We start from the raw sequence: 27,785 nt of genomic DNA on the forward strand, positions 1-27,785 counted from the left end.
TTTTAAAAGAACAAGAAAGGAGAATTCCCAAATCTCAGTAGTCCTGAAGCAGCAACCATGAAACTCTTCGTGAAGAACCCCATGGGCACACAGGAGGCTGCATTCTTCAAGAGGTACTATCCTCCCACAGACTCCCCATTAGCGGATGCACAGAGGTCCAGTTTGAAAGTCTTTGCAAGTTGGGCTGGAATGACCAGCCCTACACATACAAGTTTCCACTGTGAAAGTTGTTGGAATCAAAATGGAGTCACTTGTGTTAAAAACCCTAACAAAAGAAGCCAGGGAAGGCCATGAAAAGAAGGTTATCACACACAAACTCCTAATAACAAGAACTATCACTAAAGATTCAGCAAAAACCACAACCTTGCACAAAGACCATCACAATCTTATATAAAAACAATACTTCGGCAAGGACATCTGCCCAGAAGATTTGTCCAACCTTGAACGGGCACCACCCTTGTTATTGATCCTTATAACCCAGGATAATCATCTCAAAACAACTATGCAACCCTCTCATTTTCCTTTAAAAGCCATTGTCTTCTTTTACCTTCCTGAATACACACATAGTTCACATGTATTCCTATTGGCACATGTATTCCTATTGCAATGCCTGTTCCCAAGTAAATATTATTTCTTTTAGACGGCATCTCTCCGTTATTTAAGTTGACATCACTTTTTCTCAGTCATCATTTTAACTTTATCAGTGTTCACGTAGGGTTGCTTTAAAAAAGTTTGTTTTGACCTCATAAAACTATTGAAAGACTTTCAAACTTAAGTCCAACATTAGGTATCTCTAATATTCCAAGTGTTACCTGCAAAGTAATTCAGCCCTAGGAGGAACTACTCACCACCTCCCCACCCAAAAGCCTGAGTCCCTCCAAAAATATGGGAGGGATCAAGTGGAGGAGCAAAGGAAAAGGAAAATAAAACTATAAAATTCTCCTCAACTTAGCAAGAGAGCAAGAGAAGTTGCAACAAGTAATTATTCTATTCGCAACAAGTAATTATTCTATTCTATTAGTCAATTTTAACAAAATCATGGTTAATAATCGTGTGAAAACATCAAGGAAAGCACAGGAAATAATTCAATCATCATATTTATTGAGGGTTTATTATGTGCCAAGCACTGCTCCATTCAATCTCCCCACAACCTCATGAAATGGGTAATACTATTACTCCATGTTACAGATAAAACTGAGGCACAAAGAGGTTTAGTCACTTACTCAAGGTCATATAGCTAATAAGTGCTAGAAACTGGAATAAGAGAAGAAAGGAATAAAAAACAAAGTCTGAAGAATGAATGGTAACTGGGATGTCTTAGGCAACAGAGAGCTAATCGGCGGAAGATGTGCAGAGAAATCATTCATTCGTTCATTCACTCATGCACCTATTGAGCTGAGTGCTGGAGATACGGCAATGGCAAATCAGTTTTTAAAGCTATCATTGTCTTTGAGATCTGGTGGTTATATACAGTGCAGTAAAGCTAAAATAGAGAATGCACTGAGTGAGGGGCATGGGAGACCTCTGTGAGACCTGAAGGTTAGAAAGACTCTTCCAGCAGAGACCGATGTCTGCTCTGAGATGTGGAGGATGAGGAAGGATGCTCCGGGGGTCGGAGCAGATTGCCTTAGCCCTTTGGGAAGGGTTATTGCTTCCCATGGGCGCCGGATGCTTTTTAAATAGACCCCAAAAGAAGAGAACATGACTCTGACAGCCAAATTCCAAATGAATCCAGTCATAGAGTTTATTTTTCTTCCTACCCTAAAAGCCCTCAGGGAAAGAGAAAGGGCTTAGCAAAGGCAGTGGGTGGCCAGATGGGCTGGGAAAGGCCTGAAGCTAGGATGTGGGGGGCTCACTGGGAGGAAGAAAGCTCTGTGGGACGAGCCCGCTACAGCAGTGGAAGAAAGAGCTCAGCCTGGCATGTGGACATGTTTGTGGAGAATACAACAGGGACAAGTGAAAGCAGTCCAAGACAGCAACCAAACCCAGAGCGGCTCAGAGAGAGGGAGCTGCACTTCCGGGGCAGACACTGGGCAGACGTCTACACACAGAGGAGTGGCGTCAGACAGGATTCTAGACTTGGCTGGAACTCAATAGCAAGACAACTCCCAGAAGGGAAGTGGGCAGAGGAGGCAAGGCTCTATTCCTAAAGAAAACAGAGGCTTGGGATGAGGTAAAAGCTCAGTCTTCCCAGGGAATTCCAGAAAGAAGAAATCACATGTGAGACATCTAAAGAGGACGGCTTTTCTGGGAGACCGAAAGTCATTCAACTTGGCACATCAGGAGGTCAAAGACAGGGATCGAGTGAGGCACACAGAGGGCAGGTTGGTAATGGCTTTATGAAGAATTATAAGAAGTCTGGCATTCTTCTCATTAAATAGGGCGTGATAACTCAATGATATTTATCTGAGTATAAACCCTCAATTGACCAGAGCTGCTGCAAGAGGCCCAGATTAAGAATGAGATATGTTCTAATTGGTTTGGTGCATTTACACCTAGGAATACTTTTTTATTTTTTTGAGACAGAATCTCACTCTGTCACCCAGGCTGGAGTGCAGTGGTGTGATCTCTGCTCGCTGCAACCTCCACCTCCAGGGTTCAAGCAATTCCCCTGCCTCAGCCTCTCAAGTAGCTGGGACTACAGGTGCGTGCCAACAAGCCCGGCTAATTTTTGTATTTTAATAGACACAGGGTTTCACCATGTTGGCAAAGCTGGTCTCAAACTCCTGACCTCAGGTGATCCACCTGCCTTGGCCTCCCAAAGTGCTGGGATTACAGGTGTAAGCCACCACACTCGGCCTTATGCCTGAGAATAGCTTTTATTCAGTCACGAATTATCCTCTTCTTGCAAACACAATTGGTATAGAATTACCAATTGTGTTTGCAAGTGACCCAAAAAGATTTAGCAAGATGAGTTCTGAGAGGCACATAAAGCTGGAAAGCGTTGCTCTTGCATTAAGCCAATTTTCCTAGACTTCTGGATGTCCATCTCTTCATTTCAATGGCTAAAGAGGTAGGCGGTTTTCCTACACAGGCATCATTGCCACCACATAGCCCCTCCTAAACCTCTCACTGAAGATCTACCAGGATAACAGGACCTTCAGCTGGGTCTACTTCTGACCCTTTGAGGCCATGCAAGCCCCCACTACACTCCTCAGCTATGCCCTAACCTGCCCCATTCCATCCTGAAACCAGGAACCACACACAGAACGCTAGAGATTTTACTGCAGCCCAAAGACACTCGTTCCTTCCTCTTGAAATTGTATCTTCCCTCCTGTCTCTTGAATATCTCATTCCCAAATCACTTGCCCTGCTGTAAGAAAGCCACAGGGAACCTGCCCTGCTCCTGAAGACCTTGACATTCAAGCCAATCACTATCTCTACTGTGTCACATGGGCTTCCAGGACCCAGTTTTATGTAACATGAGGACAAATATTTAACCTTTGAACCTCAGGGAAAACCTAAAAATGCTATTTCTCAATAAGGCATGGGAATATACTCAAATGGCCTGAGAGAATGCCACTCAACAAGAATCAAAAAGAAGAGGGACTTAAAGTTTTCCAGGATTTCCTCTATTCTGACACATCCACACTTCTCTTTTAAAGCAAGCATTACCAATAAGCAATGATGTTATGAGAAGACACTACACAGGGAAGTGGCTTAGCCTTAAGGAAGTTAGATCTGAAGCTTGACAGCTATAGACTCTGACAATATTGAAATTCGCTTGTTATTCACCCAAGAGGCTGACACCAGCCAGGTAGCTGCACTGCAGAGGCAGATAAAGCAACATCTATGTCATTCATGTGATCAGTGACTCTTTCTTAAAAAGGTGAATCTTCAGCCTCAGTGAAAGGAATGTTGTTATTCTAACATCTTAACAAGCTAAAACAAAATAAAACAAACTAGCATCCATGAAAGAAATGTTGTTAACATCTTAACATCCCAGCTGATCATCTGTTCAGAAGGAAAGGAATCAATGCTTGCAGGATAAATATCCTCCTAAACATTCAAAAACACCCAAGAAACTCCTTCCTGGGCACAAAGTTTTATTCATAGTGAAGTCTGTGAAAAAACCACTGAAAATATTTTATTTTTCCTGATTTGACTTTCTCCCAAGCCTCTTACGATGATGAGGAGAGATTTTTATTTTTTATTTGTCTACTTTGCCAAGTTGAATTATGAAATCGGGCCACTGGGAGATTAATATGGGGCACTGCATCATTTGCCACCAAATGATCATATCATTTCCCCATAACAAAAGAAAGATGAAGCCTAATTATGGAATAACCCAAAGACATTTTTTTCTACTTGTTGTCACAAAAAGAAATGTTTTCTAATTTATTTTACAGGGAAATGTAAATGTAAAAGTCTGTGTTAATGCAAAGTTAAAGTGTTAAGATAATGAATTTCAAGACATGAAATGAGGCTATTCTGGGTTCAAAAGCCTCTCATGATATATGCAATATAGTCAGGATCATAGTTTAAAATCTAAATTTTCTTTCCAACTGTGTATATTTGGAAGTTAGCTATTATGCAGTGACCTCAAATCTTCCTGATGTGAAAGGCAGTTAAATAACAGAGCAGAACACAAGACTGACCACACAAAAAAAAATCTTCCTTGATGATTTCTGAGGGTTCTTTAGATATTTCTGTGCCCCTGATGACTTAGGATCAGGGCTAATGGATCCAGTCACCTGGCTTTAAATGACCTCTAGCAAGTCCTTCAAGTTCTGTGTCTCTAATATTGAATTTTATAGGCTATTAATGCCTTTTAAATTATATCATTAGCTATTTTCCTGCATGGCAGTACCTCTTTTAAGAGATGAGATGCAGAATACTGATAAGAAATCAGTTTATGTCCTTTATTACACAGTGAGATGTTATCATTGAGGGACTTTACCTCAAGGGCTTACTCTCAGCCAAATGCCCTGCAATGTCTCTGATACAATGTGATATGATCGCTAGGGAGCCCCCCTCCTTCCTCTCCAGAACTGTCCACAAAGGGCAGTCTTGATTTGTAAAGAACGAGTCCAAAATCAAGCTCATCCTCTTCCCCCAACACAAACCGGCTGTGACAGAGACTGGCACCGAGTCCCCCAAGGGAGAAATGTTGGGGTTTCTCTTGACTTCCTCCAGTCAGTTTCTTTACAGGACCTGCATATTCTACTCCTTTAAGATCTCTTGTCCATCTCTTCACCTCTATTTCGGGTAACAATATGTCCCTATTGTCCAGGACAGTCTTGATTTATGCCCATTGTCCCAGCATAATCATGAACAGTGCTCCCTTTCACTCACAAGAGTCCAGGTATAGACAAATGATACTGTCTCTACTTCGACTCCCATTGCCACAACTGACTTCAGGCCCTTGCTAATTCCTACCTGGATGGTAGTAGTAGTTGGCAGTAGGAGCTGCCAATTGATTTTCCCTTTGGTCCATTTACTTTTAAAATTTTTTAATCGGCCAGGCGCTGTGGCTCATGCTTGTAATACCATCAGGGAGGCTGAGGTGGGTGGATTACCTGAGGTCAGGAGTTCGAGACCAGCTTGGCCAATATGGTGAAACCCCATCTCTACTAAAAATGCAAAAACTAGCCAGGCATGGTGGTGGGCACCTGTAACCCCAGCTACTCAGGAGGCTGAGGCAGGAGAATCGCTTGAACCTGGGAGGCAGAAGTTGCAGTGAGATGAGATTGCACAACTGCACTCCAGCCTGGGTGACAAGAGCAAAACACCAACTCAAAAAAAAAAAAAAAGAAAAGAATTTTAGTTGATTGCCAATTCTGTACCAGACACACTATTAGCATGAGGCCATGCTCCCCCGTAGGGGCATGCAATTTGCATACTGCACAAGGGCACCCAGCCCAGGGAGCAAGGAAAACTATAATTCAGTTCTCCACCTGCTGGGCCACGCATCTTCATGTGGACTGGGTCTGCTTCATCGGAGAAAGGGATGCCTTTTTCTTCACACAAAGCAACCACCTGCTTGCCAAGTCTTGAACCCTCAGTGCTGCATCTGCCCAGTGGAGGTGGTTTTTTTTAATTACCATAAAGGAACAGCATAGGCTGACTGTAGCCCCTGCATTGTGGAAACTGCATTCCTTCTTCAAGTCTGTCCCTGTTATGATCCATTTCCCTCTTACTTCTGTAATGACCTTCCAACACCACAACCTGACCTTGCCTCTCCCCTGCACCCCTCAACAGCTCACAGTCATCTATAAGATGCAGTCCAAAGCTCTGCGTGCAGTGTGCAAGGCCCTTCATTATCTGTCATCTGCCCTCTCTCCAGACTCATTTCTTCCCACTTCTCCACATACTCACCTTGCTTCAGCTAAGCTGAACTTCTTGTGGCAGCTGGAACATGCCAAAGTGGTTTCCACTGGCTTAGCCCCTTTTCATGCACTGTTTATCCGAGTTTGGGTGATCAGATACACCCTACCCCATCACCTGACAATCTCTGACTTACTAATGGTGATAACAATGAAGGAGAGAAAGGAGAAAAAAAATGAAATAATAAAGATGATAGATAACTATTGTAACAGACTGTTGAATAGAACAACTCTTCCCTTGCCTAAAAAATGGCACTAGGATCTACAACCCAAAACTATAGGTTCTACGTGTCCCCACATTCTAAAGCAGAGCCACCAAGAATTGGACCAGGGCCAGGTGTGGTGGCTCATGCCTATAATCCCAGCACTTTGGGGGGCCAAGGCAGGAGGATCACTTGACATCAGGAGTTGGAGACCAGCCTGAGCAATATAATGAGACTCTGTCTCTACAAAAGCAAAGAAAAATTATTAATAGTCAGGTATGGTGGTATGCACCTGTAATCTCAGTTATTTAGGAGGCTGAATAGGGGGATCGCTTGGGCCCAGGAATTTGAGGCTGCAGTGAGCTATGATTGTACCACTGCACTCTAGCCTAGGTGACAGAGCAAGACCTTGTCTCAAAAAAAAAAAAAAAATTGAACCAGAATGCTCCTCAATGCTACATATCCCTGCCACAAGCACCACAAGCCCCACACACCATCCCCCCACCCCCCCACACACAGGCACATATAAACAGGTTTGGGGTGAGAGCTTACTGGAGAAAGCAGGTTTCTCCTCCCCTTAATCACTGCCCCACCTCCAACTCCTAAGAAGACAAGGATAACGGAGCCAAGAGATCTGTGATGTTTGCAAGAAAAAGAGACAAGCATTCCGTTGTCCAATTAGATGTCTCCTGAATAGGCAGGCTGGCTTCTGGCCCTGTACTGGCTGGACATACAGGGACTTCACAGGGGCAGGCTGCACAGCACCACGGGTTTCCCACAGATATCAAGAAACTTGCCAGACTGAGTAGTCTTAGAGATACTCCACCAAGAAGGGTGCTCGCCAGGTACAAGGACCCATCGGCAAAGGGTTTGGGAGTGTCCTGTGGGCTGGGGAAATATTGAGCTGAAGTAGTGTAGAAGGGAGGGGGACATATATCTCTTGCATCATTACCCTTCAGCCAAAGATCACAGGAATGCACCTGTAATTGAATAAGTTGAGTTTATCACTCATTGTAGGAAGGGAGGATAGACACCATATGGAACTATGGGGGTCTTAGTAAGGGGGTGTTAGAAAGAGCCTATTATAGGATTTGGACTTTGGTTGAGTAATTTAGGGGAAGGTCTAAGGAAGCAGGAGGTTGCTATGGATGGGGTGCTGTCAGAAAGCAGGAATGATTCTTTTTAAACATTAAAAAAATTTTAATTCGCAAAAAATTGTGTATATTTACAGTGTACATGATGTTTTTATATATGTATGTATTGTGGAATGACTAGATTAAGCTAATTAACATATCGTTTACCTCACATACTTATCATTTTTGAGGCAAGAACATTTAAAATGTACTCTCTGTCAGGCGTGATGGCTCACACCTGTAATTCCAGCACTCTGGGAAGGCTGAGGCGGGCGGATCACGAGGTCAAGAGTTCGAGACCAGCCTGACCAACATGATGAAACCCAGTCTTTCCTAAAAATACAAAAATTAGCTGAGCGGGGTGGTATGTGCCTGTAATCCCAGCTACTCAGGAGGCTGAGGCAGGAGAATGGCTTGAACCCGGGAGGTGGAGGTTGCAGTGAGCCAAGATTGCGCCACTGCACTCCAGCCTGGGCAACAGAGCGAGACACCGTCTCAAAAAAAAAAAGAAAGAAAAGAAAAGAAAAGAAAATTCAACACCACTTCATGATGAAAAACAGTCAACAGAATAGAAAGGAATTTCCTCAACCTGATAAGACTGTCTATGAAATGCCCACAGCTAACTTCATACTTGATGGTGAAAAACTAACAACTTTCCCTCTAAGGTGAGCACTGGGACAAGGGTGTCCACTCACCTCTTCTATTCAACATTATACTGGAGGTTCTAACCAGGGCAATTAAGCAAGAAAAAGAAACAAAAGGCACCAATTAAACAGGAAGAAGTAAAAATATCTCCATCTCCACATCCAGCCTCTCCACCTCACTAAAACTGAAGCTGAACAGGTAACAATATATCTGTTATTGGAAGGGTGGAGTTATCAACTTGCTCTTTAAAGGCTCCATTCACCTGCCTTTTTTCTAACATCTCTTCTTGTTTTCAGGTCCTCCAGCTCGACTGGCACTATCACAGAGCTCGGGTTCCCCTTTCAGTGACCAGAAACTTGCTTGTTTTCTTTGCTTGCTGGGCAGTGAGGAGGTTCCTCAAAGGGACTCCGCTGTAGCACATGCTTGCATTCTCACTGTTGGCTCTGATGCAGGACCTCCACACACTGTGGGTGACAGCTCTTAGTGTACAGCTGCTGCCACTGCCCACCCACATGCCCTACACATGCAAACACACACACACACACACACACACACACACACACAGTTTGTAGAGCCTGAGGGCTTCTTCTGGCTGCGGAGATAAGCACCTTTATTGGCTGTCTTCCCTTTCTGCTTGTTCACCTGCCTGCCCCAACCCTCAATCTCTGTGTCCTGATGTGGCTTCTCAGGTGACCTACTTGCACTGGAATCCTTGTCTCAGAGAAAGCTTCTGGAGAATCTAAAACTATGACAGATCGTCATACTAGATCATGGAACCAATTTAGTGGCTCTTGACCAGTGAATTAATAAAAAGGAAATCAGGGCCGGGCATAGTGGCTCACACCTGTAATCCCAACACTTTCGGAAGCCGAGGCAGGTGGATCACTTGAGGTCAGGAGTTCGAGACCAGCCTGGGCAACATGGTGAAACCCTGTCTCTAGTAAAAATACAAAAATTAGCCGGGCATGTTGGTGCATGCCTGTAATACCAGCTACTCGGGAGGCTGAGGCAGAAGGATTGTTTGAAGCTGGGAGGCAGAGGTTGCAGTGAGCCAAAATCTCACCACTGCACTCCAGACTAGACGACACAGGGAGACTTCATCTCAAAAAAAAAAAAAAAAGAAAAAGAAAGAAAAGAAAAGAAAGAAAGAAAGAAATTAAATACAATAGGAAATAGAGTGCACTCTGCATTTGTTTCCTTTTCAAGAAAACAAATGGGTCACGTAAACTGCATCTCTTAGGATGGAACAAAGACAAAAATATTTAGGAAAACTCTGCTGTAAAGATTTTTCCTTGTTTTTTAAACAACTGTCAGGTCAACATATGACCTTTGAGGGGAGAAAAAATTCTCCACTTGTCTATAATACACTAAGGAGAGGCCAAAAAGCAGTGCTAGGTTTTTCTGGATTGGAGGATGTTTCCCCACTCTCCACCCCCCGATTTTGTGGTCATTTAATTTTCAAAAAATTTGCGATAATTATCCTTGTAAGAGTCTGTTGAGAATGAGTTCTTTACATTGCTAATGGGATTATGAACTGAACTGCTGGCTTTCAGTCAGCAACCCTGTAAATCCCTGGATTTATGCTAAGAAAAAAGAACACAAAAGAACCACAATGTGACATGCAGAATAATGCACGCTGCAGTGTTACACATTCAGTTAAAAAGTGAAAGCAACTTCCATGTCTGCATTGGAGAGGCCAGTGTTCCTGGGAAGAGAGGCTTTCAAGTTGAGTTTGCAGAGCACTTCGCAGAAAGACTGAGGAAGAGTCCACCGTTTATATCAAAAACCTCCTGGAATGCTGGTGAAGACTGGGGGCGCTTTAGGTGCCTCCGTGGCAGCTCCAACGAGGAAGGCGCTGGGACCCCTGCTCCTCTCAGCTGCGCTCTGTTCTCCCGAGAGGCTTGCTGGAGTGCGAGCAGTTCAGCAAGAACTCAAAACAAGGGCACAGCTCTCACACGGATTCCAGTACTCACTGAAAACGGCTCAGCACAAAAAAAGCACAGAGTCTTGTTGAATGCCACTGGGAGACAAAGCGGGGAGGGAGGTGCAGGCAGTTAAGAGGTTCCAGAAAGGGAAGTGGTTGGCAACGATTTGTCCTTTTAGTGCTTGACACCCAAGACCACAGCAGGCCTGTGGCCAGCGGGGACACAGTCCACAAGTGGGGGTTTTTAACAGCTTGTTCTTAAGAGAGCTTCCCAAACCACAGAGTAATGAGCACTCAGGTGTCTCAGGCCCACGGAGGATTTAATAGATGAAACCCTGGATAGTCTCGAAGCCGCGGTTGTTAAGAAGTTTAAATATATTGACCGGAAACGGGGAGAAACCAGAGGGTGGAGGAGCCGCTCGCACTGCAGTGCGATCCCTGAGGGCTCCGGGCAGGGGACTGGGGACCGAGCAGGAGCTGGCGGGGTGAGCTCTGCGAAGCGGGCGTGAGACCGAGCGCCCATGGGCCGGTCACGCCGAGTGCCCGCTCACCCCCCCACGCCAGCAGGAGCGCGCGCGCAGGCCCCGCGGGGCCGGGAGGGCGGCACGGGCGGGGCCCCCGTGCTCTCACGCCCCGGGGTGTGGTTCCCGCGGACAGGCCGGGCGGGGCGGCGGGTTTAAGGCGCCGGCCGGCCCGACACGGCTCACTCGCGCCCTTGCCGCTGCCACCGCACCCCGCCATGGAGCGGCCGTCGCTGCGCGCCCTGCTCCTCGGCGCCGCTGGGCTGCTGCTCCTGCTCCTGCCCCTCTCCTCTTCCTCCTCTTCGGACACCTGCGGCCCCTGCGAGCCGGCCTCCTGCCCGCCCCTGCCCCCGCTGGGCTGCCTGCTGGGCGAGACCCGCGACGCGTGCGGCTGCTGCCCGATGTGCGCCCGCGGCGAGGGCGAGCCGTGCGGGGGTGGCGGCGCCGGCAGGGGGTACTGCGCGCCGGGCATGGAGTGCGTGAAGAGCCGCAAGAGGCGGAAGGGTAAAGCCGGGGCAGCAGCCGGCGGTCCGGGGGTAAGCGGCGTGTGCGTGTGCAAGAGCCGCTACCCGGTGTGCGGCAGCGACGGCACCACCTACCCGAGCGGCTGCCAGCTGCGCGCCGCCAGCCAGAGGGCCGAGAGCCGCGGGGAGAAGGCCATCACCCAGGTCAGCAAGGGCACCTGCGAGCAAGGTGGGCACGAGCGCTTCCCTCTCCAACCCTGCGCCGCTCGGCCCAGCGAAGGGCACATCCGACGGGGCGTCCGCGGAGGCCTCGCCCCGCGCTGCTCACTGCGATTCCCCTGCGGGCATCCCAGGAGCCAGATGGGAGGGAAAGAGTTGGCAGCCGCGGAATGCCAGGAGCGGTGGGCGACGCCCCCCCTTCTCCTTTTTGGTGGTTTTATTTTGAGAGTTTGGTGCGTGCGTCCAGAAAGTGAGGGCCGGGTGTATATGTAGAAAAGATTTTCCGAGACCTCAGACTTCCCCATGCCCAAAGCGCACCCAACTCGTGCTAACATCTGTCCATTTCTCATCATTCTTTCTTGGCTTGGGGATGTAGAGAGAGGTGAAGTCAAGAGATGGGGGAAAGGAGTTTGACAATTAAATATAAAGTAAGGACTTCCAAACAGACTTTTTTTTTTTTAAAGATAGGATCTTGCTCTGTCGCCCAGGGTGGAGGGCAGTGGCACGATCTTGGCCCACTGCAACCTCTGCCTCAAGCGATCCTCCTGCCTCAGCCTCCCAAGTAGCTGGGACTACAAGCCTGTGCCACCACGCCTGGCCAATTTTTGTTTTTTTGTTTTGTTTTGTTTTGTTTTATAGCGACGGAGTTTCACTATGTTGCCTAGGCTGGTCTCGAACTCCTGAGCTCAAGTAATCCCGGCCTGCTGGGATTACAGGCATAAACCACCGTGCACAGCCCTGATTTCTTAGTATTGAAGAAAATAGTCCACTTTCTAAAAATTATAGGTTCTCAAACAGTAATCTAACTAGCTAATTATTTGTAGGCAAAAATAAAATACCAACTCTTTGAAGACTGTTTTTGTGATGCACTTTGTTGTCAACCTTCTGACCATTTTGTTTTTCCTTCCTGTTTCTTTGATTTGTATTGTTTTGCATAATTTGTCCCCAGGATACACTGTTCAGCAGAAATGTCTTTGAGATTATGTTTGATTGTTTATTTTATTCCAAACAAGTCCAAGCTTGCTGTAAATGAAATAAGGAAATAGGCCGGGTGGGTTGGCTCACGTCTGTAATCCTAGCACTTTGGGAGGCCAAGATGGGCAGATCACGAGGTCAGGAGTTCGAGATCAGCCTGACCAACATGGTGAAACCCCATCTCTAATAAAAAATATATATATATAAATTAGCTGGGCATGGTGGTGCATGCCTGTAATCACAGCTACTCAGGAGGCTGAGGCAGGAGAATCGCTTGAATCTGGGAGGCGGAGGTTGCAGTGAGCCGAGATCACACAACAGCACTCCAGCCTGGGTGTCAGACAGAGACCCCATCTCAAAAAAAAAAAAGAAAGAAAGAAGAAAATAAAGTCTGGACTTGCAAATACACGCACATACACACGCACATAGAAATTTTAACTCTAATGCCTGAAATAACATTTTCCATTGGCAGTATTTTCAAGGGAAAGTCAGACATTCAATGTTGGCAGCTCCTGATCTTAGCCAAGGTAGAAAAGGGAGAGGAGGCAGTTCTGAGGTTACAGAAGCTGTTGCTTCTTTAACACAGTTCAGACTTTCTCCAGAATTTCCAAATTCTTTCTTTAGAGCTTTTCCCAGAAGTCCACAAACTAATAGGTTGTATGTCATCAGTTTCAGAGTTCACTATTGAAAGCCTTAAGTTGTGTAACTCACTAGTAACTATTTATAGTATCATCACCTTAAACTTAGAAAATTGCAACCCAAAATAATCTGCATATGTTTACAATGGAAACAGTTATTTGTTACTTTGGATCTCATTTGTCGGTCACATCATGAAAAGATAAATGTGCGTTATTTAAGAATTTATTCCAAATATTGAGATTTTCTTATAAACATTACAATGGGGAACTTTATAGTTTTTTCAAAATGGCAGATACTTGCCTTATCAGAGCAGAAGATTAGCTTGGTGATTGTTCAAGTGTTGTCAATTTCTAGTTTAAACTTAATATTCCTTTTTCTCACCTGCTACTTACATCACCAAACACTCACACAGTCTGATTATAAAATATTGAGACTGACAGTCATATAGAACCAGTTTCATAACCTCGTTACCATGTACACCCAGCTCAGTACCTCTCCAGACTGCAAACCCTTTGAGGGTTCTGGCCCGGCTTTTCTTTATATTTGGGGAAATGTTAGAGAAAACAGCATCTAAAACTGGAAACCTTGACTTAAATTAGCCATTTCTTCTCATCCTAAATTGAGAGAGATGAGGTCTAAATGGCAGAGACCATTTATAGGAGAATGCCAAAGAGAGCAGAAGAGAATGGGAAGCCCTTCCCACAGCAGAACCTTTCCACAGCAGAGACAATAGACTGATCCCTATCACGTCCCCTAAATATTTCTTCTGACACCTGGATGGGTTTTGACAATCATAGAAGCAAACTGGACAGAGTGCCATTTACTTCTGTGCCATTTCATTCTGGGGCTTTGCACAGAATAGGAAATGCATTGTCTAGGTTCCTCTAGACCTCTAGGTTCCCTTCTATTCTCAGAAGAAACTTAAGTTATGCTTGAGTATAACTTGGGTAGGGGCCAGGTAGGGGCAGCATTGTGGGATTCAGCCACAATGGTGTGATTCAATCTGCCTTCTGGTCTTTGGTTCCATTTAACATGCATTTACTGAGCAGCTAACTTGAGTCAGCACTCTACTAGGTGCTATATACCAGGGATGTACAAAACAGATTTGTTGTTACTGATTGAGAAAGTATCTGTACAAGTTACAAACTCACCTCCCAGAGCACTTGCCCTGGAGCCCTGGAGCTTGCCCCAGTCTTCCTCCTTTCTAAGATCACCACTTACCCAACTGGGAAGAGATCTTGGTCTGCTTGTTTTCCTTACCTCTCTGGTAGGAGGCAAAGCGATCTGCTTGAAAATATGTCTAAAAGATAATCAGCAAATAATTTCAAATCTTGGAACTGTCATTATGAATTTACTGCCATTAGATTGTATTGAGGTCCCTGAAGTCATGGATAACCAGAAGGGGGAATTTGAAGATTCCATTTAATAAAAAGAAGTTGATACAAAGAAGCTAAGATATGTAATAAAATTTCATAGTTGGAAGAGAACATGATGCTTCTGTATTCCAATTACTGGTTATACCTTTTGTTCATAGTCTTTTAAATCTGAGCTCTTTAGCAATCTCATTTCAGCCGCTTTGGTCTCATTAGGTACCATCCTTTCTCCCTCAGAATTAATTTCCACTTCTGGAATCAGAATGTCATTCTTAAGGGTCTCCCTTATTAGTACCTTTAGGACCAAGTTCAAACTACCTAGCAGGACATAACAGGCCCTTCACAATATAACTCCATTCTACCATTTTGACCTCTTCTCTCCAACCTCCTTTATGCACTAGCCACAGTAAGTGTCTGGTATTCACACTTCAGCACATATGTCTCTATGCTTTCATGCCTCTGTAGAGGTTGTGCCTTCTGCCTGCAACGCCTCTCACCTCCACACGCACCACAGTTGCACCCTCCTTCACTTCCTTTCCATCCTTTGAACTCTTACCTATGATCCTTTTGTAGTTCATAAGCATGATGATTGAGTGTTCATACACATGTGTGAGGTATGTCGCCCCCAAACCTTTTATGACATTGGCACATTACCTGTCTGACATGAAATAAAAATAATAATAATAATTTAAAAAATGGGCAGCCGGGCGCCGTGGCTCACGCCTGTAATCCCAGCACTTTGGGAGGCCGAGGCGGGCGGATCACAAGATCTGGAGATTGAGACCATCCTGGCTAACACAATGAAACACCGTCTCTACTAAAAATACAGAAAATTAGCCAGGCGTGGTGGCAGGCGCCTGTAGTCCCAGCTACTCGGGAGGCTGAGGCAGGAGAATGGCGTGAACCTGGGAGGCAGAGCTTGCAGTGAGCCAAGATAGCGCCACTGCACTCCTGCCTGGGCAAAAGAGCAAGACTCCATCTCAAAAAAAAAAAAAAAAAATTAAAAAATGAGCTCTTACCTAGCCTTCAAGGATCAGCTCTGTCAGTTTCTCTGAGAAGCATTCTGACTTTCCCCCACCCCAAAATGATGTATTTGTTCTTCTAGAGCTATGCATCCAGCCATTGTTTCAACTAATATTTATTCCACGTGTACTGTGTATCTGTATATAAGAGGCAGTATAGCAGAGAAGTTAAGATGAGGAGCTCTCAAGCCAGACTCCCTTGGTGTGAATCTTGACCACTTACTAACTATAGCCTTGAGCAAGTTATTTGACCTGTCTGCCCAGGGTTTTCCTCACTTATAAGACAGGGATTATAACCATTATCTATCTCATAGGGTTGTCATGAAGATTAAATGTCATGAATATTATCCATAGAAAGCATTGGATGAACATTAATTGTTGTCATTATTCAACATGAAAGTAAGCTCCAGGTGGGAAGGGAGATTTTGCTCCCTCATATAGACAGACCCAAGGACCTAGATAAGTGCATGGTATGTAGTATGTGCTTTAAACACATGTCTAATGCATGAATCAATGAATGAATCAACCTATGAATTGGCTAGGCACTCTCCTAATCTCAGGGTAAGTAGCCTTGAATAAGATACACAGAAACAAGGAAACATATTTTCACACAATGTGTACATGCTGTGAAGGGTGTACATCAGAGAAATAGGTTAGAGACTCCAGATGAATGAGCAGTATTAAGTGAGATGAGTAGAGCCATGCTAAGAACGCTTGGGAGGATTTCAGCAAAGGGAACAGCAAGGCCTTGGGCCCTGAGTGGAGAACAAGTTGGCTACTATAGATCTTCTCCAACTGCCACAAAAGGGCTCTTTGAATGTCTGTCTTCCCCACTAGACTGTAACCATTGTAAAAGAGGGATTTCATCTTATAACTCCTTATAAACACAGTGTCTGGCTAATAATTGGGCATATCATAAATATTTGTTGATTAACAAAGGAATCCTCTTAAGAAAGCACCTTCCTGTTTGGAAATGCAGGAAAGCCCCTCTCCCGCCTGTCTGCTCTCTTTCCTCCTGGCATCTTCTGCCTTCCTAAAGTCTAGGCCAGGGAATTCATCTGACATTGATTTGCCTTCCTTTCTGTCATCAGCAATCCTGAACTCTAACATTGGATGGTAACTTTTCCCCCCAAATCCCAACATTTCCATATCCCCTTGCCAAGTAAAATTAGGTCCAGAGCTATAGAAACTGTTCTGTAAGTGGAAAATGCTTCAGTATAGATTTTGATTTTCAGGTACTCATTTTATTTGATGAGTTTTAAACCTTCATTCTTTGAGAAGCTCATTTTAGATTCATTAGACTCATTTTTTATGTTGATAATATATCATTTAAATGCCCATGTTCTACCATCCTTCAGTAAATGTATGAACTTCATTGAAAGTTGAAACAAAGGGGTTTCAAATTAAATGAAGTCATTAATTGTCTGGTTTATATTGGGGGAGTGCAAGTCAGTGTAATACTTCACTAAACTAACGCAGTAGTACCATGAGGACTGTCAGAGAGCCAGAGGAGGGGACCCAGGTTTGTGGAGGAAAAGCCAAGAATCACTTAGTGGAAGAATGATGTCCTGACTGAGACAGGGATAAGAAGGAATTGGGTGGAGAAGAGCTAGCATAGAGGTTGTGGTAGAGTTAGAAGGGAGATGAGAAGAAAATACTGTATATATACAATAGAATACTATTCAGCCTTTAAAAAGAAGGAAACTTTGTCATTGCCACAACATGAGGGGACCTGGAAGGCATTATATTAAGTGAAAAAAAAGCCAAGCACAAAATGACAAATGCTATGTGATCTCACTTATATGTGGAATCTAAAAAAAGTCAAACTCATAGAAGCAGAAAATAGAACAGCAGTTACCAGAGATGGGGTTGGGAGGAGGGGACAGGATTGGCAAGATGTTGGTCAAAGGACACACAAGTTTGGTTAGAGAGGAGACATAAGCTCAAGAGATATATTGTCCCTCATGGTGACTATAATTAATAACAATATATTATACACCTGAAAATTGCCAGCCTGGGCAACATAGCGAGACCTCGTCTCTATAAAAAAATAAAAAAATTAGCTGGGTGTGGTGGCACACACCTGTAGTCCCAGCTACTTGGTAGGCTGAGGCGGGAGGATTACTTGAGCCCAGGAGGTCAAATCTGCAGTGAGCCATGATCATACCACTGCACTCCAGCCTAGGTAACAGAGCAAGACCCTGCCTCAAAAAAAAAAAAAAAAAAAAAGAAAAAAAAAAAAGAAAAGTTCTAAGATCACAGACTTTAAATGTTGTTACCACACACACAAAAAAGTGTATGAGGTAATGCATATGTTAAATAGCCTGATTTAGCCATTCCAAAATGTCTACATGCATCAGAACATCATGTTGTATACCATATATATACAATTTTCAGTTATCAGTTAAAACAATTTTTTAAGAGAAAGGAGATAACCAGAGCATAGCCAGCAGAAGGACTCGCATGAGGTTTGGTGGGACTGCCTAGGGAGAAGGAGGCAGCTGGCCGCGTGACAGAGCCCAGTGATAGGGGAGGGCCTGTGACCCCTTAAGGAGCTGAGACGCTGTCACAGAGCAGTGGGAGCGCTGAGTGATGGAGCTGGATTTGTGCTTTTAGAAAAGCTTTGTTGGCTGCTGTTGGGAGAATGGATTGGAAGGGGGTGAGACTGCAGTCAGAGACTCCCATAAGGAAGCTGTTACTGTAATCACAACAACAGATGCCTACACTCCTTCCCAAGACTTCCCTCTCTGATCTCAGAAGCATTGTCAAATCCGTGTTCCCAGCCTGCCATGGCAAGCTGCTTGCTACTTGGGAGTGAAAAGCCCTTGTGGAGCTTTTTCTTATTCAGTGACTGCTCATAAAGTGCCTTCACCTCGCTTGCCTTATTAGCCAGTCCTGCCTCCAAATTACCACCACTTGCTCCTTTCAGGAGTCTCTTCCCCCTAAAGTCCCTATTACTCCTTCTCTCTGCTTTCAGATCAGAAACAGAAAAAGTCACCTTCCCTAAGAGTCTGCTCCAGTCCAATAGAAATGCTTTAAAATTTTTCTGGCCTCAGCTGCCCTTCTTGAGCACAGAAATTTCTAGAATATTGAGTGAATCACTGGTTCTTTATTATCATTTTGTCCAGTTTCAATCACTGCATTTTAGGAAAGATTTGAAAAACTGAAGGACAAAGTGGGGCCTTAGAGGACTTAGGATTCTTTCAGAGGAAAGTAATCTAAAGAACAAGTTAATGTTTCTTCATCGTTTGGGAATTAGTTATTAAATGGAAGGTTCCTGACAAATTATTCTCTTAATACAGTTCTTCAGGAGGACAGCATTAAAAGGCCTGGAATTAAATAGCCACAAGGCACGTTTAGACGACACATCAGGAAGAACTTTCCAGTAAAAACTATTGAATAGGATACCGTGTTCAGGCAGAAGTCAGGAGACTCTCTTTAGGAGAGCTGAGAAATAACTTGAGGGGGAGGGGCCACATCTGGGGGAGGATTTTATAATTTTTAAATCTCTTAAACTATACAGCTTTGAGATGGAATGATTAAGCTGAGCAGGCATTTGTTAACATCCTGAAATACGATTTCCATCCTGTCCCTAGAGCCTGCCCTTGGGGTCCACTGTATACTGGCCTTCTAGAAGAAACCGCCTTATAAGGCTCTCTTGGATAGTTCAGTGACAGAACACCCTTGGATGGAGTCCAAGGCCAGCTAGCCTTCACTGATTCAAAATTCCTCCCTACAGTGGATGAGATTATGATGCTTCCTTTACCTCAAGCCACCCCTACCCCACAAACAATCTAACCTCATCTGTGTTTTTCATTGTTAGACAAATAACATCTTGTTTTTAGCAGCTGGGGAACCCTGAATTATCATCAAAAGAATTTTTAAGCCAGGGAATATGAGTGTAACCTTTATTTGAAATTTAGGAGTGGCACAATTAGAAAGCTTTGAAATGGAAGGAGACTTAGGTATATGTGAATTAATAAGCCCACTTATTTAAGGTAATTTCAAAGATTTCCCAGTGAGTCTTTTACTCTTATGTGGAGGTAGCAGTGGAGGACTAGAAATGTTCAAGGGAAGCTTCCCCCAGCCTGTCATATATGGCTTTTCCAGGTCAATCAAGACCGTCTCCTCCACCAGGCCTCTGAGAGAAAATGAGATCAGAAGAAAAAAGCCAGGATGATAATGGGGGGAGGGGAGGAAACGTTTACTTATTTTTTTTACTTAAAATTGATTGTATTAAATAGTTGACCTCTGTTTTATCCCAAGTTGGATTAATGGCAAAATGATATGGCCCTTTTGAAAAAGCTGATGTGTTGAATTGCCTTTACTGTTTTACAGAGGAGAGCAGTCAAAGTTAATTAGAAACAGCTGGAGCTAACAGTAAGCCTCACCCCCATCAATGTCCCTACCAGGAGAGGGTTACCAGGGAGAGGAGCAGTCCCGGGAATCCAGGGAGGGGCCTCTGGTCCCAAAAGCAGGCCAGAGTTACAGAGAAGTTTTGTGTCTGAAAAATAAGAAAGGTTCATTTCAGGTGAAACAGACCTAGGAACCCTGTGTTGACAAAGCCCCATTCATATGGTATGAAGTTCCCACAGTAAAGAGCACTGACAAGGCCAAGGCCAACCCGACAGGTTCGAAGCAGGCTTGGCCACTGTAAAAAAACAACCTCCTCAAAACTTCAGGAGAATGTATATAATAAATGAAGGTACAATTTCATACCTTCACAGGATTATTGAGAAGGTCAAATTACATAACAGATATGAAAGCACTGTGTAAACTATGCAGGCTATGCGGCACCAAATAACTGTAAAGAATTATTAACTAGACTGTAAATGCCTTGAGGGCAAGGAATGCATCTGCAACGGGTATTTGTGAAGTACTTGACGGTTTGCTAAGGACTTCTGTGGATTTTCCTCATATGCTACTCATAACAACCCTGGAAGGTAAGGGGAATTATCCCAAATTCCAAATAAAGACGCTGCAGATCAGACATCACACAGGTGGTAAATAGCAATTCTGGTACTTACTTTAGGTATTCTGCTACAGGCTTGCTATTCAAAGTGTGGTACGTAGACCAGCAACATTGACTCTCTGTGCTATCTTTCTTTTTTATAAACTCGGAATTATTTCAAAATAAGAAGTTTCTAACAAAAGAGATTCAGAAGAGTCAAACCCTTGGGTGTGAAAAAGTTTTAGGAAGACTTTCCTGAATTTATTTTGCCTATATTTTGTTTTTGATGAATGAGCAAGGGGGTTATATATTTGTGTCTAAATACATCTAAAGGAGCTCTTTCATTTGCATAAAATAAACATGCTGTATGATAACAAAGTTTATGTCAGAGTTGAGATGGCTCTTTATGGTACATATGCTGTGCCTTCTAAAAAATGTCATATTATATTCAGTGAAAGATGATGTTTCTTAAAATGAATGAATGTCTCTGAGGTGGCTAACATTAGTCCTTCTATAGCCAGATTAGCAATCTTAGAGCCTGGTCAGGCACAGTGGCTCTTGTTTGTAATCCCAGTACTTTGGGAGGCCACGGTGGGAGGATCTCTTGAGCTCAGGAGTTCAGGACCAGCCTGGGCAACATAGTGAGATCTCATCTCTACTGAAAATAAAAATAAAATTGTTAATTGGCCAGGCACAGTGGGAAGCACCTGTAGTCCCAGCTACTCAGGAGGCTAAACTGAGAGGGTCGCTCTAGCACAGTCATCAAGGCTGCAGGAGGCTATGATGGAGCCGCTGCACTCCAGCCTAGATGACAAGGTGAGACTCTGTCTCAAAAAAAAAAAAAAAGAAAGAAAAGAAAAAGAAATAAGAAATGTAGAGCCTGGCAGGGCACAGTGGCTCATGCCTATAATCCCAGTGCTTTGGGAGGCTGATGCAGAGGATCCCTTGAGACCGGGAGTTCAAGACCAACCCTGGCAACATAGTGTGAGACCCTATCTCTACCAAAAAGAGAATTACAAAATTAGCTGGGCTTGGTGGTGTGCCTGTAGTCCTAGCTACTTGGGAGCCTGAGGTGTGAGGATCACTTTCAGCCCAGGAGGTCAAGGCCGCAGTCAGCTATGATTGTGCCACTGCACTCCAGCCTGGACGACAGAAGGAAAACCTTAGAGCCCAACCTTTCAGTTGCAATCCAGAGGCTCTTGAAGGATCAGCGAGTGTGCTAGGGCTGCTAGCATGAATATTAGTCCAAGAAAGACCTCTTGGAGCATAATGTTTGCGTGTGCTGTTTGATCATTTTCCAGGTCTTTCTAGTAACTCTGAGTAGGCTAGAGGAAAAGAATCACTAAGGTAACTGTCAACATGCTCAAGTATTCGCTTTCACCTGAGGTTTAACCCTGAATGGTGACCTTAACCCCTGACTCCAGCACTGTCCCATCATCAATTTTCCCAGTTTGAGTAATAATATTTAGTCCATATCTAAGCTATGGTCTAAGGAATTTGCATTTTTTTAAATTGAAGCATATTTTTGTCAACTAGGTGACAACTTGCAGAAGGAAAATTCATGCAGGGGTTTGAGAACTCAATTAAGCATAATCCATTTAGACTTTTTGAGGGAGAAGAAAAAAGAGGGCTTTCATATTCTTACAGGCAGAAAGGCAGCTGACTCCAATCATCCTGTTCTTTCATGTTGTTTTTCTTGAAGGGAAGTCTCCAGCTTCTGCAGAGGTTTGTCTTTTTCTCTGAGTGAGAAATGCTCAAAGGCATTTTCATTTACATCACCACAGATTAGTGTGCAAGTGTTCAAGTGGTTGAGTTGGGAAAGCTTTAGATCTGACATCTGTTCTGCTCTCTTCTGGCCTGACCCCAAGCAAGGAAGAAAAATTTATCAAGAAATAGATCTCCTGGAACATTCAGAAGGTTTTGAAAGAGACCACACAGAAATGAGGCTTCAAAAATTTTTTAGGGTAGCCCAAGCCTGCAGGATTCAGAGCCTGCTCCTTCTCCATGGGAGCTTTCAGAACTTTCTGCTCCAGGAACAGAACTCCAAAAGTGAATTTCAATAGCAGATGCAGCAATTACACTGCACCCCTGGCTTCCAAAGGACCCCCCTCAGGAAGCCATAGAGCGTTTGATGGAGAATGAAATGCTTGTGCAGCAGTGCTCTCTGAGTGAGAGAAGGGGAGATGAGAGTCCCATGCAGTGTGGCTGCTTAGTAGAAATGCTCAGCTCAGTGGGAAAGGGCAGGCTGGGGCAGAGATCAAGACGCTGCCAGATATTTGACAGGCCAGGGCTTCAGAGCCAGAGGCCCCTCTCTGCTCTGTTGTGTCTCAGATCAGAGCCTCAGAGCAGGACGGAAAAGTTGATCTGACTTGACTCTTTCTGCACTGCTGGGCCTTTGGTTCACTAGAAAATAACTGGCAGGACAGGGCAGGCCTGTTCTGGACCCAGTTGCAATGTGGCAAAGTGAGCAGCTCGTGCCCCTTTCCCACCTCCCCATGTCCTCTCATCTGAGGCCTCTTTCTTTTCACCCATTCAGCCTGGCCTGTTACTGCATGCTGCCCCTTTTTCTTGTCTGACTGAACTCAAAGAAGTGAGATTTTCTTTTCTTCACCCACCAACCCTTTCTTAGTTACCGAGCTTGGCCAGTAACTTTATAAATGGTGAGTCCCGCTCAGTCCACTCCTCCTAACTCCATCCCCAGACCTATGAGCCACCTGACGTTCTCCCGAGAGAGCGAATAAGCAAAAACTTGGCATGCCACCTCTGAAAGGCAGCCAGTTCAGTCCATGTCATCCAGGAGAGATGGTCAGCCCTTTTGTTCTTGACACTCCATTGGGATGAAGTTTTTCACGTGTCTTAGGATCATAATCCACACCATATATCAGCCCCAAGCCTATCTCCCTTTTTAGGACAAGCCCAAGGGGTAGGAGAGATAGCTGTAACCCCATGGTGTGACTGTGGGTTTGACAGGTCTCCCGTGCTCACCCAGGGCTGTCCCTACCAGTTACTTTCAACTCTTAGTGCCGGGTCACCCAGAAGCCAAGATTAGCTGGTGTACGAGAGGAAATAAAGCAGAGTGGTTAAGGAGATGAACTTTGGAGTCAGACCACCTGGGTCAAATCCCCACTCTGCCACTTAACTATTTGTGTGACCCTAACCTCCTTCATTCGTGATTTTTTTTTACCTGCAAGACAGGTATAATAACAATGTTATTATACTTAGAGTTTTGTGAAGTTAAGTGAGGCAATACATGAAAAACATTGGTACCTGGTATGTAGTAGGATTTCACTAAATGCTGTTTCGTTTCCATGTTTATTGTTATTAGCATTATAGAACTGAGTATGAATTAATATATTAGTGCCTTGCTGATGTCCTACTTTGACCAGTCCAAACACAATACTGCCTCATGTGTTCCCAGGTTAGATCTGAAACCTATGTTCAGACCTGCGTAAACAAAATAACAGGGTAGTTTTCTTAAAAAGAAAATTCGTGGGAACTTCCATCTTGCTCTGCAGAGATTCTAGAACAGGGAGTTCTGCCCATCTCTTGGAAGATCCCAGAGTCCAAATGCAGACAGTCTAATGGGAACCACCCAGGATGCTGGCCAGAGGACATGTTTTGCTTTGCAGCATAGAATATTTCCATCTTCAAGCTCATTGTCATTCACATTATTTTTAATAGCACCTTTTAGATATAGAATCATTTTGAATTCAGAGGTCACTCACATTTAGTAATCACTGGACTCCCTCCTCCCTGGATATTCTACCAGTATTTTATACATAGGAAATATTCAATAATTTTTGTTGGGTGGTTCATGGGGAAAAAAATTGAAGTACTGGCCCCAAAGAGAATATGAACCAAAATCACAGAGTTTGGCAGAAAAAGAGCACAATTAATGCCCATTATGTACATATTGAGTATTATCTTTGGCTTTTAGAGTCTTATTGGTGGAAATAATAAAGTTCTTGCTGTAATTCATGTGTCTCTTCTTTGTCTTATACATGTAGCCTCAGCTTAGCAGGAACTCATTTTTAAAAAACCATTTAAAAATCAAGACATTCAACTATAAACAGATGTATTTCGACTCAGAAAGTGCCCAGTTAGGTTGATTCATTGCATCTGTCTGAGAGGTGATAATGTCCACCTTCCAGGGTGGGTTGACGAGTAAAGAAATGAAGGTATGAAGAAGAGGTTTAAGAAGCTAGATAACTTTTCAGATCCACCATCGCCAGCAATTTTGAGTGAAATTGGCAGAACATTGGGACTACCGACTCACCGTATACTATGCACTCTATCACCTTCTAAAGCAGTGGTTCTTCACCTTGGCTGTACATCAGAATCACCTGGGGAGCTTTACAGAATGCTGATGCCTGAGCTCCACTCCAAGATTCTCATTTAATTGGTTTGGATGTGACCTGGGCAGCAGGACTTTTTAAAACTTTCCAGATGACTTAATGTCCAGCCCCAGTTCAGAACTATTGTTCTAAAAAGACTTCAAGTCACTTTTTGGGATGCTTCATTCCTTTGGGATAATCATAATAATAATAGGCCAGTTTTTGCTCAGTTTATCCTGCACCTAGTGTTTTGCAACAGGGGACTTTGAGAAGATCTAGTGTGCCATGGGAAGTGTAAGCCCTAGAAAACATGATCACCCAATATAGTGCAGGCAGCATAAATGGTTTGGCCACTTCTTATCTTTTTGGCTATTTCAGAGCTGTTATTTGAATCAGACAGAATGGAAATATGTCAGTTTTGTTGGCATTTTAAAAATGTATCCCAAAACACTCAGAAAAGTATTCACCTAAAGCCACATGATCCAATCTTTCTATTATTTCACTAGAACATACGCTCCATGAGCCCAGTGCTTTTTATCTATTTGTTCACTACTGAATCTCCAATGTCTAAACCGTCCTTGGGATATGGTAGGCACTCAATAGATTCTTGTTGCAAAATGAATGCATAATTAAGAGTGGATTTATTATGTGCCCTGTTGGAAAGGGGAACCTTCACACTGATGGAAGCCCACCTCTGTCATCTATCTGGAATCTCTGATAGGGAGAGGCGGCTCTGCTTAGCTTATTGGTCCCTCAGCTTAGAGGAGTATCTCTTGTCACTTGGCTGAGGCCTTTCCGATGGGCATCTTCTCAAATTATCCCTTATAGTTACTCTCTATTGTCACAAAATCTCTGAGACTGACAGCAGTGTTCCATTCCATTTTATCATCTCTCCTCTAATCATTTCCCAGGCAACGGGTATGGGGATTGTGCAGCCTTGAGAAATGTACTTAACCTCTCTGAGCATCAGTTTTCTCATCTGTAAAGCGAAGATACTACCGACCTCACAAGGCGGTTGTGAGAGTTACATGACTTAATGTATTTTAAGTTCTTAGCACAGTGTTTGGCCCACAATTGGCCTTTAATAAAGGTTAATCTTAGTCTACCTTGCCCTTCAGTTAAACAGTAGCAAAGGAAGGCATAAGTACAATACGTTCTCATTATTCGCTGAAGTTTTGTTCTAGTAAGTCACCACAAGCACTGAATTAGCAAATACTGAACCACTGCTTCTAGGAGCAATTCAGTTAGGTTCCTGCAAGCCTCCAATCACATTTTTATCAACTGATCAATATATAATTTTGTTTTATGTGTGATTCTGTTTAAAGACACGTTATTTAATATAAATTACGATTCATTAACATTGAACTCATGGCCAACAGCAAGCACTGCAGCTCAAGCCAGAATGAAGCTTGTCTAACACCCGTATTTTCTATAAGGCATATCACAGCCTGCTTGCTCATAAGGAACAACTAGACAGCACTTCAGCACAAAGTTTGGGGCCATTTTAGACAGCTGAGTCACCATCAGAAAGCACAAAAATACAAAAAGAAGTGGCACCACACAGACTGTAAGAGGGGTGCTTGTTTAACAGTGTGACAGCTGAAACTAGAAGCCAGAGTGATGCCTTGTTCCACCTCAGTGGGGACCCCGTGACTCAAATGTTTGCTGCTCTGTGCATGTCTGCAAATGATTTGATTTGGGGGAGGCAATTACATTTTAGCAAGTAGGTGAATTTGCAAATATGGCATCCACAAATAATGAGGATTGACCGTATTTGGAAATGGTCAAGGGTTCAGCAACAAGCATTAGAGAACTACCAAGGATTCCGAGGGCAGAACCCAAGTGTGGGTGACACTTCCTTTATATGCCTCAAAGCATATAACGTCATTCGGGGCACAGAGCAGGTATTTAGGAAATAATTCTTGGATGACTCTTGATGCAATTTAACAAACACATAAACTAGCCTTGTTTTGACTATCCCATGATGAGCCTGTTTTTGCCCTGCGCCCTCCTACAAGATGTTAGTGAGAAGTGCAGAGTTCATTAAGTTTTCATAGGAGTGGCAGAAAGGTTTTGTGGGAGGCTTCTCCTCCCATTTTTCTGCACAGCCTTCCCACCAGCTACAGAGCATCCCACGTGGCCCTTACTTCACATGGAGCCACCCTCAAAGGCACTGTCCTGTCCACACCTTCCCCACAACCAAGCCTGCCATCTCTCTCCCAGTTTCCACTTGGCAAGTAGGCTCTGTCCCTGGCTCTGTGGAGTGCACCCATCTTTTAGCTCAGGACACAAGGTTACTTGGATCCTCACTATCACTGAAAGTGGAAAATTATAATAATTCCATCACTCACATCCAGTGCCTGCTTTTTGTAAATGATGTGCTGGGTGCCAGATGGAAATTTGCCCCAGGAGAAAGACTGCCCCTGCTCTAAGGAGCTTAGAAACCTGCAGTCCATCCTGGTGGAAGAAAGAAGAGGGAGTTAGACTCAATATAAGAGAGTCCCTGTGTAAGCCAAGCCAATAAAATGCACAGGAACAAAGAATGCACACACACACCCCTCAACCCTTCATTTTTAATTATTGGAAGCATATTTTCTGGGCAATTTCTACTGGAAGGGGAAAAAGTGAACAAAAGGTACATTTACATCTGTGGCCTGTGAATACATTATAATTTGCAGACTCTATGAGCTTATACATAATGTAACTATGGCTAGAGGTGTGGTAGTACATAAATGAATTAGTTATTACTTTGCCCAAAGTGACATTCCAGAGTGCAGATGAGTGAATCTTATGTTTGCTTAGACTTGAGCTAAGGAGAGAATATTGATCCAAAAGAATCTTAAAGATTGTATTTAAATGCCTTAGTAAATGCTAAGGAAAAAAATATGCAGTAAATTCACTTCACTCTACCTAGTTCCCTGGCAAATGTGTAAAAAAAAATTTTAGTAGGTGCAATGACCTATTGATGAGAATACTGTTTGGCAGTTAGTCTCTAACAATTGTCAGAAGTTTCACTTTTTGGACAAACCACAGTGGATTTTAAATTCTTTTTTTTT

General features: G+C 43.8%; 1 protein-coding gene and 1 non-coding gene across 2 annotated transcripts in view; both read left to right on the forward strand.

The window, feature by feature from the left end:
- Positions 1–10,830: 10,830 nt before the first annotated feature.
- Positions 10,831–27,785, forward strand: part of IGFBP7 (insulin like growth factor binding protein 7) — an 81,215-nt gene continuing 64,260 nt past the window's right edge. The window contains exon 1 of the mRNA XM_019025243.4: positions 10,831–11,445. Within this exon, the coding sequence (XP_018880788.3) occupies positions 10,971–11,445 (475 nt within the window). The 5' untranslated portion in view covers positions 10,831–10,970. The remainder of the gene's footprint in view (positions 11,446–27,785) is intronic.
- On the forward strand, positions 14,984–15,086 carry LOC115934490 (small nucleolar RNA U13). The gene has a single exon (XR_004070281.1). It is a non-coding gene; the product is annotated as a small nucleolar RNA U13 (small nucleolar RNA).

Source organism: Gorilla gorilla, chromosome 3, assembly GCF_029281585.2.
Source record: "Gorilla gorilla gorilla isolate KB3781 chromosome 3, NHGRI_mGorGor1-v2.1_pri, whole genome shotgun sequence".
Lineage (NCBI taxonomy): Eukaryota > Metazoa > Chordata > Mammalia > Primates > Hominidae > Gorilla > Gorilla gorilla.